This window comes from Musa acuminata, chromosome BXJ3-5 (assembly GCF_036884655.1).
Source record: "Musa acuminata AAA Group cultivar baxijiao chromosome BXJ3-5, Cavendish_Baxijiao_AAA, whole genome shotgun sequence".
Classification (NCBI taxonomy): Eukaryota; Viridiplantae; Streptophyta; class Magnoliopsida; order Zingiberales; family Musaceae; genus Musa; species Musa acuminata.
Window position 1 is genome coordinate 40,852,771 of NC_088353.1, and position 17,145 is coordinate 40,869,915.

The 17,145-nt window shown below is 39.9% G+C and overlaps 3 protein-coding genes and 1 non-coding gene across 4 annotated transcripts; 2 read left to right on the forward strand and 2 right to left on the reverse strand.

Annotated features, from left to right (window-relative positions):
• Positions 1–5,213: 5,213 nt before the first annotated feature.
• On the reverse strand, positions 5,214–6,191 carry LOC135637714 (transcription factor MYB20-like). The gene is made up of 3 exons (XM_065150454.1): positions 6,031–6,191; positions 5,815–5,944; positions 5,214–5,726 (listed from the first exon to the last, which is right to left on the reverse strand). Exons 1-3 carry the CDS (start codon positions 6,161–6,163, stop codon positions 5,309–5,311), a joined length of 681 nt encoding a protein of 226 aa, XP_065006526.1. The 5' UTR covers positions 6,164–6,191; the 3' UTR covers positions 5,214–5,308.
• Positions 6,192–7,772: 1,581 nt separating this feature from the next.
• Positions 7,773–11,414, forward strand: LOC103985453 (signal recognition particle 9 kDa protein). Its single transcript, XM_009403150.3, has 4 exons — positions 7,773–7,934; positions 8,050–8,118; positions 10,924–11,017; positions 11,144–11,414. Exons 1-4 carry the CDS (start codon positions 7,863–7,865, stop codon positions 11,218–11,220), a joined length of 312 nt encoding a protein of 103 aa, XP_009401425.1. The 5' UTR covers positions 7,773–7,862; the 3' UTR covers positions 11,221–11,414.
• Positions 11,415–12,401: 987 nt separating this feature from the next.
• On the forward strand, positions 12,402–12,472 carry TRNAG-CCC (transfer RNA glycine (anticodon CCC)). Its single transcript has one exon. It is a non-coding gene; the product is annotated as a tRNA-Gly (tRNA).
• A 616-nt stretch (positions 12,473–13,088) lies between these two features.
• Positions 13,089–15,091, reverse strand: LOC103985452 (protein indeterminate-domain 16-like). Its single transcript, XM_009403149.3, has 3 exons — positions 14,756–15,091; positions 14,252–14,657; positions 13,089–14,033 (listed from the first exon to the last, which is right to left on the reverse strand). The coding sequence occupies exons 1-3, from the start codon at positions 14,889–14,891 to the stop codon at positions 13,274–13,276; spliced, it is 1,302 nt and encodes a 433-aa protein (XP_009401424.2). The 5' UTR covers positions 14,892–15,091; the 3' UTR covers positions 13,089–13,273.
• Positions 15,092–17,145: the final 2,054 nt, after the last annotated feature.

The following is a 17,145-nucleotide window of genomic DNA, read 5'->3' on the forward strand; positions in this document are numbered from 1 at the left end:
AAGGTGCTAAAAGACATAAAAAAATAAGATGATTGTGCAGGACATGATCTTCTCAGAATTAGAAGCCATCAACAGTGTAGGGTAAATCACCCTCGGGTGTTTTATCTATGCCAAGCCTTAATTTCATAGCAAATGCATCTTTACTTTGAAGGTGCTAAAAGACATAAAAAAATAAGATGATAGTGCAGGACATGACCTTCTCAGAATTAGAAGCTACCAACAGTGTAAGGGAGATCACCCTCAGGTATTTTATCCATGTCAAACCTTAATTCTATAGCAAATGCATCTTTACTTTGAATGTGCTAAAAGACATAAAAAAATAAGATGATAGTGCAGGACATGACCTTCTCAGAATTAAAAGCCACCAACAGTATAGGGGAGATCACCATAAGGTGTTTTATCCATGCCAATCCTAAATTCCATAGCAAATGCATCTTTACTTTGAAGGTGCTAAAAGACAAAAAAATAAGATGATAGTACAGGACATGACATTCTCAGAATTAGAAGCCACAAATAGTGTAGAGGAGATCACCCTGTGTTTTATCCATGTTAAGCCTTAATTCCATAGCAAATGCATCTTTACTTTGAAGGTGCTAAAAGACATAAAAAAAAAAAAAAGATGATAGTGCAGGACATGACCTTCTCAGAATTAGAAGCCATGACCTTCTCAGAATTAGAAGCCACTAACAGTGTAGAGGAGATCACCATCAGGTGTTTTATCCATGCCAAGCCTTGTCAAATGTGCAGTCCTTCATTTAAACCTCATCTTCGCTCTCTATTCGACCTTAAGATTATGCTGAAATTATGTGCATCAAATGACTTGTGGTTTCTCTACCATATGACTTGATTGTTTACACCAAATATATGACCTTACAAACATGTTAAGACTGGTTCTCTTGTAGCACATTAATTCTAGATGCCTTAAACCTTATGCTCTTTTCATGTTTGTACATCAAAGATTAAAATATTTCTTCTTTCTATGTTTGTGTATGTGGCGTAGAGAGAGAGAGGAGGAGGAGGAGGATAATAACCCTAGGGAGAGAAACGGACCACATAGCATGCAGAAAGCTTGTTATAAGAGATTAGCAGCTTTGCCTGCTGCTTATCTATTAATCATCTGCTTTTGTGCATTTATGTTCATATAACCATTGCATTAGGCCCCTTCTTATGTAAATGCAATCAACTTTTATCTCAAGTTCAGCCCATGTGAATGGCTAATTCCATATCTTTCTTGCAATTCAGACCCTATTTCTGTGGTTAATGACATTCAAACAAAGCTATTTCTTGATCTCAATCGAGGATATGAAGACTTGACGGCTCATATTGTGATCCTAACTCTGAAAGTACAGTAGAGAAGGTGGAGAGCAAGAAAGGAAGAATCTGGTCTAAGATTAGCATGACTGTTATATGTTGTCATACTTCAAGAAGCAGAAGGAGAAGAAGCAGCTGCAGCTGAGCTTTACCAATTGTATTCTTCAAGGTCGAACAGACAACGAACACAAGGTCGAGAGCACAAGGACTGCTCACCTGACACAAAGCATGGCATGGACGTCACTCACCCTATGCGTGTGCATGGAGTTTTCTGCCGTGACCCCCACCAAGCGTCAGACATAGAAGACACTGTACATGCAACGGAAGGCCTCTGGTGACACATGAAAGCTTCATGGAGTGGTTTACACATAGCTCAAAGATCAAAGCAAAAGGGATCGATCATATATATGGGTGCTTCCGGCTTGCTATGAGAACAAGATGGCTATGTTGACTTGCGGTTCAGGTTCCCCTGCATGTGATCCATAACAACAACAACCCATCTACTCCAAGGAGAAGAAGGGCAATGATGCTGGAACAGTGAAAGAAGGAAGACAGCTGATATGAAGAAGACACCATGAACCAGATGATTAGAGAAGTTAGATGTGCTCGTGGTCATTTGAACCACTGCTTAATCACACACACTCATTCACCTCTCCTTCTTCCAGCTACCAAACCAACCTGTTGTGTTCCTACATGGAAACTGTATCTGTGTCACTTCCATGTTCTCCCCTAAAATATCTTAGTGTATGAAAGGGACATCTTTTGTATATAGATAGAATCTCCCCTCTGATAAATATTTTGATTTGCTTGATTAGAAATCTTAAAAGTTTAAGGTGTGAGGACTCAATTTGTAAGGGTATTATACAAACATTTACTGAAATACCAGATAAAATAGGAGGGAATGTATACATGATTCTAACTCATAACCTTTTCTAGCACTGTGATTAAGATTTTGATTGAGCAATTAGTAATTCTAAAAGTTTAAGCCATTAGGAAAAAAATCAATCTGTATTAAACTCAAACACCTTCTGTCACATCAATCTCTCTCTCTCCCTCTCTATGTGATCAGAGGCATTGGTATAATTTTGTGTGATTATTAATATATGATTTTTTTTCATATATACTATTTTCCAAATAACCTAATTTGAGATTCGAGAGATGCTTTATTGTAAAGAAAAGGTTGCTCATTTGGTCTTACTTTGGAAATTCATATCATAAGAGAATATAAAGGACTTGCAACATAAAATCTTGCATATCATATTGGATCAAGACTCAATTATAAAGCCAGCTGATCAACATTGATAGCAAGAGGAAATGAAGCTTGACCCAAGCTCTCATATGGTAAGAAGGTTTGACTTGAGTAAACCTATTTTAGTTACACATGGAGTCATGTCCACAAAAAGAGAATAGTCCTAAGTTGCAATTTGGGAGTAGACAGTGACTCAAATAATAATTAATTAAAGCATGGTTTATATCCAATATGAACCATTATTTAAATCAAATTATATTGATAGTTTCATTGTTGTATACCCAAATAAACTTATATGAAGTTAGGGAAATATCACCTGAATTTTGTCTATAAACATGAATTTAGGCCCACATATCTGAATACTGCAATTCTTGGGTTTAGGAGTTCCATCTTTGAGACAGTGAGCATGGTAAGTGTTCATGTATTTTCTCAATTAGTGTTTTACTTCTAGATTACTACAAAAAAAAATAATTTCTGAATATTAAAATTTACTTGTAAAAATTTATTTGTTTGTTAGGATTTATGAATAAATACTTGTTATCTTAATTTATGTGCTATTTTATTTTGTAAGAATAAGAGAATGTGAAATGGCAATTTGAAGAACATGTATAAATATATTAGACATCACATAGTTCAACTGCAACACTGGATTTTGTAATTTCTATTCATCAAAGGTTTGTTCAGGAAGAAATACACACAAAAAATTAGAAGTTCTAGAAAAGTAAATTAGATAAAAATGATAACATTATTTGTTCAAATAGGTTTCTTACATATACCATCAAAATTGTGTATATGATTTAACATTTAATTCTTTGTTTTTTCATTTACTATAGCTTGCTTCTTCAATAGTGTGTTGTGATCCTAACTCATACAGTGAAGAATGAGGTGGCGGATGCTTTTGGTATGTTTGGATATCCTCAAAAAGTTTATTTTCTATTAATGTTTTTGGTTTGTGATAATGGATATGAGATAGGTTGAAAATAGTCAAGTTGCAGGGCTAATCACACATTTTCTCTCGTAATTAATTACCTTTAGTATTTTGATTTCTATACTTTTAAAAATTATATTGAGACTCCAATACTTATGAAAGTGAAACATGTAATCTTGTTTCTCCTCACGTCATCCACTCTGCTAACAAAAATACCACACATGCTCAATTGTAAACCAAAGTGAGACAGAGTCAACACATGCTCTGTGATAAATCCTATGATATTTTTATCAGTAAAGTCAACGACGTGAGAAGAAACAAGGTTAAATGTTTTACTTTCATAAGTATAGAAATTTCAATATAACTTTTAAAAGTTTAGGGATCAATATACTAAATATAACTAATTACAAGGGATAATATATAATTATCCTCAAATTACATCCAATTTACCAACAATACTATGATTGTCCCACTTTATTCTCTCCCATCTTTTTGACATGGTCTGGGGTTTTAGTACGGATCTAGTCCACTAGTTCACATTACATGATCTCATATGAATCTACTTTTTGACTTGGTGATCTTTGCAAACGATATGGTGTCAAGTTCAACAAAACTTGCTTTCACAATTGACTCTCCACTAGGCCAAGAAAAAGATAACCCTGCATTGTTCTAATGTTCATACTGCAATTTTGACTTCATGGAAACGCAGGAAAGCTTCAATCGAAGAGAAACAAAAGAAGGTAGTGAAGAGACACGTCCGTTGACATTGATATTGAAGGAGACAAAGATTGAGGTGACGGCGCCCTAAGGAACATGATTCCACGTTCCATTCGGAGCAAGTTGCCATGGCGAGGCGTCGAGTGGAGAAGACGCGGTGTTTGGACCCTGAAGCGAAGTCCATGTTTGGAAACGTCGAGCTCAGATGGACCATTAATCTCTTATCTGCTTCATGGTTTCATACCACTTTCGTCTTCCATCAGCTTCTTTTCTCGCCTTTACAGTGCTAATTCTTTGGTTCCACCATATATTGAGGTCGATCTTTAGGTTCGATTCATGCATAGAAAGAAACATTCATCATGGTTTCAGTTTAATGATCTTATGTCACTGCACTTCCATGCGTGCTTAGTTGCAGACGACTCTCTTATTTATAGACTAAATAAGCTATTGACATCTTCTAAATCAATAAAATTTATATTAAGATTATCTTAACATGCCTTACCTCATCATGCATCAGCTTCAACCTTTGTCATCACCACTTCTACTGTACCTTGCATGCATTGTTCCTTTTTCTCGATAGTTTCTCGTCGTCTTTGTGTCACTGAAGCGAGTCGGTGGGCATGCAATCATTGCATGGTCTGAAGGCATTCATTCAGTGCAAGAAAGCAGTCGCGGATTGTCGCTGATGCACATACAATTGCTCACTTGGAAAGTGGCCTCCTCTGTAGCGGGTGCTGCGGCTTTTGGCTGCCGCGTGCTCACTCTCGTATGATGTTATGTCGTCATTGGTGATTCAAGTGTGACGCTTCTTTTGTCGACATTGTTTGTAGGACCAAAAGGTTTTGATGACCCTATGTAATCCGATCTCTCAAACTCTACAGCACGATCTCATTGAATGTTTATAGAAAGATCTATTATAGAATACTATTCCCTGTTGAGATTTCATGTTGATGTGATGATTTTATTCTAATCGATCAGGAAAAATTGACCCCAACCTTAAAGCACAGATTACAGAATCAAGATATGAATTTTGCTTTCTTATTCATTCTGCTTCCTCTTTATTTTATCTGCAAGCAAAAATTACAGAAGCAAGATGTCTGAGATTAGAAGAGCCCAAATTTCCAGGATTCCTGATCTAAGGCTGCTCTTTGACACTGGCTGAAAGAATCAAGGAGAAGGTGATCAGAGGTGAAATCCCATCCACCCAACTCGTCCAACCCATATAGGTATGCAGATTCTGGCCACTCCATGCGTGGAAGCTGGATCTCCTCAGCTTTCTCAGAAAAGCATGATGACGATGGTGAAAGGGAGCATGTGGCAGAGGTGCTTGTTGTGTTCTTCCCTTCCACTTGTTCCGCAGGTACCTGGGGAGAGGAGTGTAAGCAGGGCTCCTCACGTAGGGGCTTGTGTGTCACGGGATCGATTCCCATCTTCCTCAGCTTCTTCTTGATGTGGGTGTTCCAGTGGTTCTTGATCTCGTTGTCAGTTCTACCAGGGAGATGAGATGCGATCTTGGACCATCTGAGGTAGCACACAAAACCCTTGCTTCAGTTGCAGTGGAGTCCAACCATCAAATAACAGAGAGAGGGAGAGAGAGAGAGAGAGAGACCTGTTTCCAAGCTGAGAATGGAGCTCAATGACCATCTGCTCCTCATCATCTGACAGCAATCCTCTCTTCAGGTCAGGCCTCAGGTAGTTTGTCCATCGTAGCCTGCAACTCTTTCCACACCTCAGAAGTCCTGCATCAACATCAGATCCAATGATATCAACCAGAGAAGGAAGAAACGTAGGCAATAAAATGAGGGATCAAAAAGTTGAGAGTCACCTGCAAGCTTAGGCACAGCTCTCCAGCAGCACTGGCCATTGGTGAGGATGAAGGTGATCAGCTTCTTGTCCTCCTCTGCTGTCCATGGCCCCTTCTTCAACCCCACCTTATCACAGCATGGCTGCCTCCCCATTGCCTGTCTCACCCCCTTCCTATCCTTCCCCACCACGAAACGCTTCTCCACACAAGCCTCACCTTCCCCTTTATAGCTCTCACTCCAAGCTTTATCTTGCTTCGTAGTCCAACTGTCATGCACACGTATTAACAAGGAATGGTGGGCGGGCTTGATCTCACGTGGGAAGTCCGTTCTGGGACAGTGGCGGCTCATCTTCTCATGCTTGGTATGCAAGGGTGGAAACTCCAGCCCAGAGATTTCAAGGTTTTAGCGCGTAGAGAGTTCACATGATGCATCAGTTCCAACATTGGGTTAAGAAGTGCATGGGGGAGGACTGACTTCACACAAAGAACACTGGGGATTAGGCTCATGGAGGGTGGCAAGAGTGAGGTCATAATGCTACAGCATCATCCAAGAAGCCTGCATCTTCTTCTGCCACGGATAGAGAGAGAGATAGAGCAAGAAGAAGATAGAATGAGAAGAGTGTGAGGGAGACGAAATGAAACATTGTTCTGCCTCAGAAGAACAATGTTTGACTTGGAAAAAAAGATAGCAGCTAAAATGTTTGGAGTTTGGTTAATTGGTGCAATGAATTATGCTACTACTACTACTACCAGCAGTAGCCTGCACTCTACTCCACTGGTGAGAACAACAAGCCTTCTCCTTCACTTGGAATTCAATCGACCAAGTAAGACTCATTGTTTCCCCCACAGAAGGTTCAGTTCATATGTTCTGTTCAACATAATATAAAGACCCAACAAAAAGGAAGTGATTGAAATGCTGAAGAAGAAGGACCAGAGAAGAACAAGATGACAGTCAATAGGGAGGTATTATTATAAGGCCGATCTAAATAGAAATTATTACAACTTTTTAGACTGAATCAACTGATGCACCATAATTAGAGCAAAAGCAAAATTCCACAAACTACTCACTGACAAAAGCTATTTTATTTTATTTTTTGTAATTCTAAGTCAATGGATGTGATACACAATACTTCAATTTTTTTATTTATTTTGAGTTAATAAATGTAAATAATATCTTAAGAGGAGTATATTTTTTAATTATTGATCGATTTTTAGGTGGGAATCCTCCCATTTGATGTCGAATTTTGATTTGGTTGGTGTCAATTGACACAATTAATGAATTTTCTTAATCCGATTTGGTTTATTTTGGGTCAAATGTGGGAAATATTTTAATTTAATCGACTTTGACCAATTTTGACCGTGAAATTGATAGAATATAGTCATAGTTATATATATATATATATATATATATATATATATATATATATATATATATATATATATATATATATATAATCTGATTGAACTAAAACAAGAACAATATTACTTATTTCCACCTTAAATCTGCTTAATTTACACGAATTATTTATTTTATTTTGTTATAATTAAATATGTATTTCTAATATCATCATATCATTAATAATTTTATTTATATCATATATATTATATCAATAATATTATTTATATTATTACAATTTATTCAGACGAGTCGAAAAGAAAAAATATTTGATCCATTTTCGGGTGAGTCCGTATTATTATTATTATTATTATTATTATTATTATTATTATTAGTGACTGACTATAATACCCTGAAAATTAGAGAGAAGAGGAACCCTAATAGGGATCGACCGGAGCGTTGCTCGCCTCTCTTTCTTCTTGCTTTCGTCCACGATCGCCTCAATTGCTTCCGCACGATGGTTTACATCGCGTCCTGGGACGAGTTCGCGGAGAGATCGGTGCAGCTATTCCGCGCGGATCCCCATTCGGTGAGCTCCTCCCGACCCTGACCCCGACTGCTGCGATCCCTGCTCCTAACAATCCATCTATTCTTTTGTACTGATTCGTGTGGGGTTTCTTGTGATGACGATGTCGATTGGGAAGTCGCGGTATGTGATGAAGTACAGGCACTGCGATGGAAAGCTGGTCCTCAAGGTCACCGACAATCGAGAGGTATGCTTCGAATTATCGTCTACTTTAGATGCCAATAAAAGCCTGTGAATTGCTTTTCTGCTTGTTTTGCAACATCTCTTCTTTCTTGAAGCGCATTAATGCATGTTATTTTGCCCGTAAATATAAATACCCGTGTTTCGCTTGGAGATGCCTCTTGGATTGTATGCTTAGATTTCACAGTCAAGGAGTTGATGGTTTGAAACTTCAATTTTCCAAGGATGAAGATAACAATTTCAAAACACATATTTTAATCTTAATTGTTGAGCATGGTAATCAATCCAGATTATGGTCAAGAGAAAACTTGGCATAAGGTTTCAGCATTTGATTTCATTAGAGAGTTGTGTGTGCTTCAAGTTGTAATTAAGCACTATAACATAATCAATCTTGTAGATCAATAAACTATGCAGCCGAAATAAATATAGGGGAATTTTGATTGGGTTTCTTTTGTTTAGCTTAATTCTGTATATTTTCTTTTGGGATGTCTATGATCATTTCTTTGGTGCTGTGTCAAGTCTATAATGAGTTTAACAACTATTAATTGTTCCTGACTATGACTACACATGCCCCATTTGCATATAGGACCAGAAATATAGATCAATCATAATCGGTACCATGCTATTTTAAGTTTCTAATGGTATTTCAAGAACTTTAGGATTGTTATGCAAAAATTGTTACTCAGATAGAAAATAGAAATTTTCAAGGCCAACTGATCATTCAATCCAATAGATCCATGATGAAACTGTATTTAGAATGACACTCAACTGCTAATTGTCATTCTTGTACTGAAGTTTAAACAGGAAAAAGAGAATGATAGATGTGCTTGTTATGCTATGTTGGGTTTCGAAGTTCTGTAGCACTTCTATCCCAAGGAAAAAAAATTCTCTAAATTGTGATTGGTCTATTTTTACTGAGTCATTCAGTGGATTAAAGAGATGTCTTAAAATCATTTTATGAAATGTATGCTACTTGCATGTTTGCCTAAAATCTCATCAAAATTTCATGATATAAAGGCGCAAAGTTTGTCTGTTATTTCTGTCTTCATCTCTATCAAATACAATCCTCCACATCACAATTTTTTGATGCTATTAACCAATATACTAGCCCAGTGATCTTGGGTGGTTTTAGTTCATGAACGAAGGGCAGTGTTTTCATGAAAAATAAAATAAAATTAAGAACTACATTAGAAATCTTTAAAATGGCAATCTTTGCATCATTATCACTTTTTTTTCTTTCTTGGTAGTTTGTTATGACAAGAATGATACTTTACAAATATGAACTTGTTGCAAGAGAAACAAATATATGAGTGAGTTTGCATCGTTTAGGGACTGAAAAGCAATTAACATGGCACCTAATTAATTCGAAGTACCAAATACCACCAAGACTGCCTTTAGCTTAAGAATCAAGCAATGGGAAGGCCCTCATAACTCATAGATCACTCGAACAATTTAGCCCAAAATCTATGTCAGCCTTTTCTAAATGGAGCTGATTAATGTAGATTCAGGTATAATTAAATTGATACAGGGTTCAAATACATCTGGGTGTGTAAGATATGGAGATCTTCCTTTGCAGTGTAAACCAAAGAAATATGACTTCCTGCATTAGAACTGTCCTTCGCAATGCCAATAACCAAAATAGAGAGAGGCCTTTGGACTCTGAAAGTCTTCTCAAGACTAGAATCCCAAAATGGACAAGCTGCTTACCTGTTTATGGTTTAGAATTGGTCCCATTTAGGGTGATAAAGTCCTCTCATATCATTTAAGTTCTTTGACCTTATTTGACCTTTTTTTGTAAATGGATTAGGTCTAAGCCATGGTATAATTAATATCAATTGGGATAATCATTAAATATATAAAGAAACATGGAATCGGTTCCAATTTGAAGTCTCTCATAGCCTCCTCTTTTTATAAACTCATAGGATCCAACCAAATAGATGGTTCTCTATCTGGTTAGGCCAAGGTGTTACTAGATGAGTTTGTTCTGAAACTTGTTTCAAATTAAACATAGTAATTACTCACTTAACTCCAATTGAAACTAATTAGACCTATGAAAGAGGTAGACTGAATCTAAGGGCTATATGAGCTAATCAAACCTGTGTGAGAAAAAAAATCTAGTCTTGGAGGAGATGGTCTCCCTGCAACCTAAGGTGTTTGCCATGTTCCATCAATCTAGTAACAGTTATTATATTGCTATTATTTCATGTCTATGAAGCACACAAGAATACAAGAATGTTCTTGTTTTTTTGGTTCCTTTTCAATAGTTTTAAATTACATTGCAACATCAGATTATTATGAAGTCCAATTAAGATGATATTAGCTCATCTTTCAGCCTTTTTTGAATAAGTGAGAAAAAGAAGAGGGTTATGGTTCTGTCCAAGGATCTTTTTCCAAACCTAGATATTAACAGAACATTTCTCTGATGAAGGTTGAACGTGGGTATTATCTCTGACCTTTTGAACATATAAATTGAAGAAAGCTCATGTTTGAATATGATTATTGAGCCTAATGGAAAAGTCAAAATTAGTTCCGACATCTATGAGAAACGTGAAGACTCATAATTTTAGATGTCTAATGAATAATGACATTACTAGGATCTCTTCATGATGAGCTCAAATGCAACTCTGTCTACATATTGTTGGTTAACCCTGCATGCTTTGTTCTATGACAAACCTGAGTATTTCAGAGGAAAAATATTTTGTGTATCCTTGTGGAGCATTGTCTATATGGGGACTCTTTATCAAATTCTGATATTCTGAGTTGTAGTTACATTGGCACACCACTCATTAACATGAATGATGATGTTTTACAGTGCCTAAAGTTCAAGACAGACCAGGCTCAGGATGCGAAAAAAATGGAGAAACTCACCAACATCTTTTTCACACTGATGGTTCGTGGCCCTGATGGTATTGTGCCTTGGTCACTTTTCTAGTAAACATGGAATCAATTTTTCCTGCTACCTTATCTTTTTTTTTCTCTAAATCCTGTTGACTTCTGATGTTCATAACTTGGTTTTTTCTCTTTATTTACAGCTGACATATCAGAAGCATCAGGCAAGGAACAGGTCGAGCAGGTTGCATCCAAGAAAGGAAGAGGAAGGAGGCAGTAAATCTTTGATCAGCAGTTTGTTCCTTGCCACTGCCATGTAGTTTTCGGCAAAGAAGTTCTGGATAACATATCCTAACATCAGATCTGGATGGGGACTTAAATTTAAGTTGAACCATAGACGATTTTTCACATATTCAACATTGCATTGTTTTAGTGGCAAATATTTCTAGTTAAGATGGATCAGTTCAACTGTGATGTATCCTTTCTTCTTCTTCTTATTCTTGTTCTTCCAAAGCTGTGTGTTGAGATCTTGGAGTCTTGGCTGTGATCCCTACAGAAATTGTCCAAGTTTGATTTGATTTTGGTCAATTTCTTTTTGCCTTGTAGTTAGAAATCAGTCAGAATGTCCTGAATCAATTGCACTCTGTAAATTCAATTATTTTGACAAATTTTATCCAGTTTTACGACATTAGAAGAGTGGAAAAAGAAGAATATATACTGCCACCGTTCATTTGTATCGTTATTATAATATCTGAGAGTAATTCTTAACCTTTTAAGAAAATAGAAATGTTTATTATTGGAGTTATATAAAATATGTACAACAAAAATTACAATCATCATTTGAAGAATGCATGACAAAGTCGTAACTATACAAATGTGTACAAATCAAGGTTAAGTATATCCATGTCGTGAGCTTCCCCTTGCACACATTAGGTGTACAGGCTGAGGCACGGATCTTGAAGAGCTAATCAGATCTCGACACGCATCTCGAAGCACGATGGCCTACGTCTCTTCGTTTCGGCCCACCCTATCGGGGACACGACTCTTGAAACGTCAATCAGATCTCAACACGCATCTCGATGCATACTATATATATATATACACATATATAGAGAAGATTGTAGTAGTACAACCATATTTCGCTTATAGAAACATGAGTTGTCATCCATGATCAGGAAGATTGACGGAGCTACAATGGAATCTTCAAAAAAAATGTGACAGAAGAACTGACCAAAGCCCGTATCATATTTTTATGCCACCAAACTCATGTCTTGTGATTGTTCCTACAGTTCTCATGACTCATCATGCTCCTCCTTTGTGAGACAACACCCCTCCATATCCACTAAGGTTGATACCCTACTGGAATCTCTTGGGGAGCTCATGGTTGCCAAAATCTACAGTAACCATCAAGAAAATTTATGACAATCTCAACATGTTTTGAACCAAAACAAAGATCACCAAGCGCATCTGGTGTAGTGGTATCATAGTACCCTCCCACGGTTCTGACCGGGGTTCGATTCCCCGGATGCGCACAAATGAATTTTGTTTTTGAGAGCTGGATCTTCTTCCTCATCTCTCCGCTTTCATGTTCTTCAGCAGATTCAGCGCAACTAGTTCATTACAGATTTGAATGAGGTAAGACCCTTTGCTCGTTCTTGTCAGTGATCAGCATAATGAGTTCCAAGGAAAGAGAAGGTGAACTTTCCTCTAGTCTTTGCCGGTTCCTGCTCTATCAGCACAATGAGTTCCTTTCATCTGAGGTCGGTTCAAACCTGACGGAAAAAGACGCATTGGTTCCTCTCCCTCCCCTCCCTTTTCACAGAGATCTGCACGCACTGAATTCCATGCCATTTGTTGCATGCTTTCTCCTCCATGAATGATGTCCCTGCTTCTGCCTTTGTGTTTGTATCCGAGGCTGAGGCTGTGTACTTGATTGAGGTTCGTGTTTGCTTTCCCTTCACACCAGCGCAGACGCATTCATCATCATCCCTCGCGTTCCGTTCTTTTTGTGCACTGTAGCCCGACATGCTCTCTACTGTTCATCCTAAGCAGCTGCAGCTTCCAGGCATCCCACTAAAACCAGACTAAGCAGGTGCACTTTCGAGTCAGATGGAGATCACAAAAAGACACGAGAAAAGGCTGCAGACAAGTCTTCCATCAACTATTTAGTCTGATGCTTGGAACATAGAGAAAACATCATAACAGATACATCATTATGCAGCTAGAAATGGACAAGCAAACTTGCGTGGATCATTCCGGCTCTTGACGTGCACATTGAACACCGAATGTAATTGCATTCATCGTTCGATGTTAGATAATGGAGGGAATTGAAGCTATAATTTCGGGATCTTGTGTTGATGGTTGTGTTCGTCGTTCTCCTCGTCGCCCTCGGTCACCGCCGACGACATGTAGCTGATGGCGAAAGAGTTCGCCTCGGAGGCCATTGCGGGCTTTGCCTGCTGGAACTGCTGCTTGCAGGCATGACAAGTGATTTGCAGCATCGCGGCGTTGATCTGCTTCACGGCGTGCTCCCTGATGGCGTGAGCTCGGTTCAGCTCCAGCTGCGCTTGCTGCCTGATCCGTTTAGCGCTCTCGATCTCGTGCTCGGCTAGTTCGAGCTGTCGCCGAGCCTGCTGCCTCGCCTCGTCGGCAAGTGCCTTCTCGGCCATGGCGAGCTTTAGATGTTCCATCGCCTCGTCTTTGAGCCGTGCGGTAGCCGCCTGTGCGTCTTTGGCCGGCGCATGGTCGTCAGCGGGACCGAGCGAGAGCTGCAATTTGGCGACTTCGGCCTCCTCGGATGCAGGAGAAGATAACGCAGAGGAAGGGCGGGTCGTATGCTGGTTGTTGGATGTAGGTAGGAGCTGGAGCTCAATGTTCTCAGTGCAGCGTCGGACGGGCTGCGACGATGGAGGATGACCCAGCCGGGCGAGAAAGACGGCGGCCGCGGGACTCGGCATTCCCAGGCCGGACCAGCTCGATGGGGTCGTGTTCGAAGCCATCCTAGACACGCATGCCGGCGCCTGGTTCATCTGGAGCTCCGCCCTAGCTTGGCCGGCCGTGCATGTGTCTTGATGCTCGATGAAGCTCTCCACCCTGTGGTGATCACAGTAGAGAACACAATATAAATGCTGCTGCTAAGATCGATCGAGCTGTGCACTGCAACAAACGAAGCATGTAGTACAAATGTCTAGATTTGGGTTCATGCAAACTAAATGCAATTAATGGCGCCGAAACCAGAGAAGAGGAGGGAAGGAGTAGAACCCTAATCAAGAAGACAAGTACTACATGAACACGAATAGTACTGTGGGCACCTGGAGAAGACACGGCCACAGTCGCAGGAGTGGCCGCGGGTGCCGCAGGTCTTGAGGTGGGCCTTGTAGTCGGACTGTACCGCGTAGGCCTTGGAGCACTTGGCGCACGCCCACTGTCGGTGGCTGCTGTGCTTGCGCCGGAAGTGCTTCTTGATCCCGACCAGGTCGCCCAGGGCGTGGCGCGGGTCGTGGTGCAGACACGTCGTCTCCGGGCACACGAACACCCGCTTCCGCACCTCCGACGCCGCCGCGTCCCGCTTCAGCAGTTTCCACGGCACCTTGTGCCGCCGCCGGTGCATCTGCAGGTTCTGGTCCCGCTGGAACCCCTGCTGGCAGATCTCGCACACGTACCGGTCCGACTCCAGCAGCGTCCTCGGCGACAACGCCACCACCTCCGCGTCCGGATCTAACAATGGCCACCACCGGAATCAGGAATCATCCCCGAACAAAAGTATAGATACCATGTGGAAACAAAGCATGATAAAGATGACTTCAAGATGTAACCTGGAGTGCCCGCCGGCCTTCGCTTCTTCTTGCTGCTACTTCCATTGCTGCCACCGGGAGGTGGTGGAGCTGGTGGTGGTGGAGAGCTTAACATTGTACCGTATGTGGTTATCCTTGACTGAGATAACACCGACATAGATTGTTAGAAATGGAGAGAATGCAGCTCGAGGCAGACGAAGGTTTCTCTCTCAGGATTCTACGTTGTGCAGTGTGCTACACACTCAAAGAAATGACATAGAAAGGTCGGAGTTGGACTCGTAATGGTGAGAGGATTCTGCTAATGCTGCTATAAATAAAGCTGCTTCAGCGAGAGAGAGAGAGAGAGAGAGAGAGAGAGAGAGAGATGAGTTGAGCCGCCCACCACAACGAGGCGATCGGGACAAAGAAGAAGACATCCCCACAAAGAAACAAAAGGGCTCATAATTCCATCATGACGTCCATTGGTCCAAGTTTGCATGCATCAATGCAGGCCAGTCTCCAAATACACGTGAGACCTGTGTTTCTCTCTCTAATAATACCTGCTATTGAGCTTTAGCCTCTGATCAAACTACAATTTGATGGTTTCAGCTAGAAATATTAGAAATTAAATTCCAAGTTTAATCTTTCTAACTATAATTATTACTTTTCCTATCAAACAAACTGTTTTCATTTAATATAAAAATCATTTATGGTATCTGTCAGCCACAATTTAAGATGTTTTTGTAACAATCTGCAGCAGTATTTTATTGCCAATTGTTTAGCATGTGTAGTAAGATTTTGTTCTTTGGATGAAATTCCATTTGATTAAAACAAAAATAATAATAATAAATCTACAGGCACATGTATACATGCAATTGTTTGATATTTTAAAGATTTTACTAGAATGATTTCATCTGCATTTACTATGTTACAAATGATTTTATGGCCTCAAGTCTTCCATCTGTTGCTGATGATGACATGGGATTCATACTCCTGGGTGAGAGAAAGAAGAAGGGTGAGGACCCACAGGAGACCATGGCATCATTCTTCCACTTCATGCCATTCTCCACTGCTGGATTAGACTAAGCTCAGAGTAGGCAGCTTTTCATTTTCTCTCTCTCTCTCTCTCTCTCTCTCTCTCTCTCTCTTGCAATTAAACATGCCATGCTTTTGCACATAATGATAGTTTTGCACCACCTGTTGTACCTGTTCATGGGAAGCTCATTGGAGGAAGTTGGCGGTGTACTTGATGAACTCCAAGCTTTACAACTCATATCTAAGTCTAATTAAAATGCCACACTGGCCTTTACAAGTTCTTGCCTCAACAAATTGATCGACTCATATGCCTCTGCTGCAAACCAATGTTTAAGATAATGATAAGAATGGCATCATATGTAACACAAGCAACTGTTTAAGGCCTTGACGAAATATGTGCTTTTCAAGCTGATGGCAGCTTCACAGATACATAAATCGATATGTTCTCACTGTATATTTATAGCAATTAAAAGTCTTGGCATCATGCTAACCCTGTAACAAAAGGAACCTTTGTCTTCTTTAACAAAAGAATGTTGGGATCAGCTCACTTCCATTTGGGAACCCATCGAAAGTGAGTCTTTCTGCGTGCAGGTATCATATCCTTCATGGCTTTTCTGTTAGCTGAAGGAATGAGAGATGATGGAGGAGGATCTCAACACATGCATCTGTCCTTTGGCAATCATCAATCCCAAGCATTGGTGATCCTGAACCTAATCATCTCTGCTTGAGCTAAGCATGTTCCAGGATCTCTCTTTTCTTGCCCTCCCATGGCATCCTCATCTTTTTCCTTCACCTCTTCTTCCTTTTGTCTTTGCTTTCCCTCTTCTTTGACTCGGCCATGGTTAAAGCTTCATCTATTCTACTGCACATCATGATGTTTTCAGTCTTGTGTGGAAGGAGAAAAGCTGCGTGAGAGAGAGAGAGAAGCATGATTTCGGTTTGTGTAATCCAAGGGGTGTGAAACCCTCATCCGGATATCTTTGTTTGGGAACGGTGATGATCTACTGTTACTGTGTCAGATTGTGATGTGGATCACCAATTATGAGACAGATGCTTGTCCATTCTGTGGTGGCTTGTTGGATACAGTATATCTACAGGAATATCTTCTTCTTTTTAGGAGTCAAAATGAAGTTAAATATAGGATTGATTGACAGTTATAGATCGAGAAGAGAAGTTATATCGGAAAAGAGTGTTCTAGTGTGGTAAAGGTGACGTAATAGAAGGATCTACAGAGGCAACAGTGGACTAGTTCGATCATGTCACATCAGTCCACTTCACGACGCAGCAGGGCTGTCGGACACGTGGAGCCCGTTGGACCTTTTCCGAGTGGGCGGCAACAACGGGACCCGCGCTGGGCTCACTCCAACAGGTAAACGAGGTGCAGGCATCCTTCCATA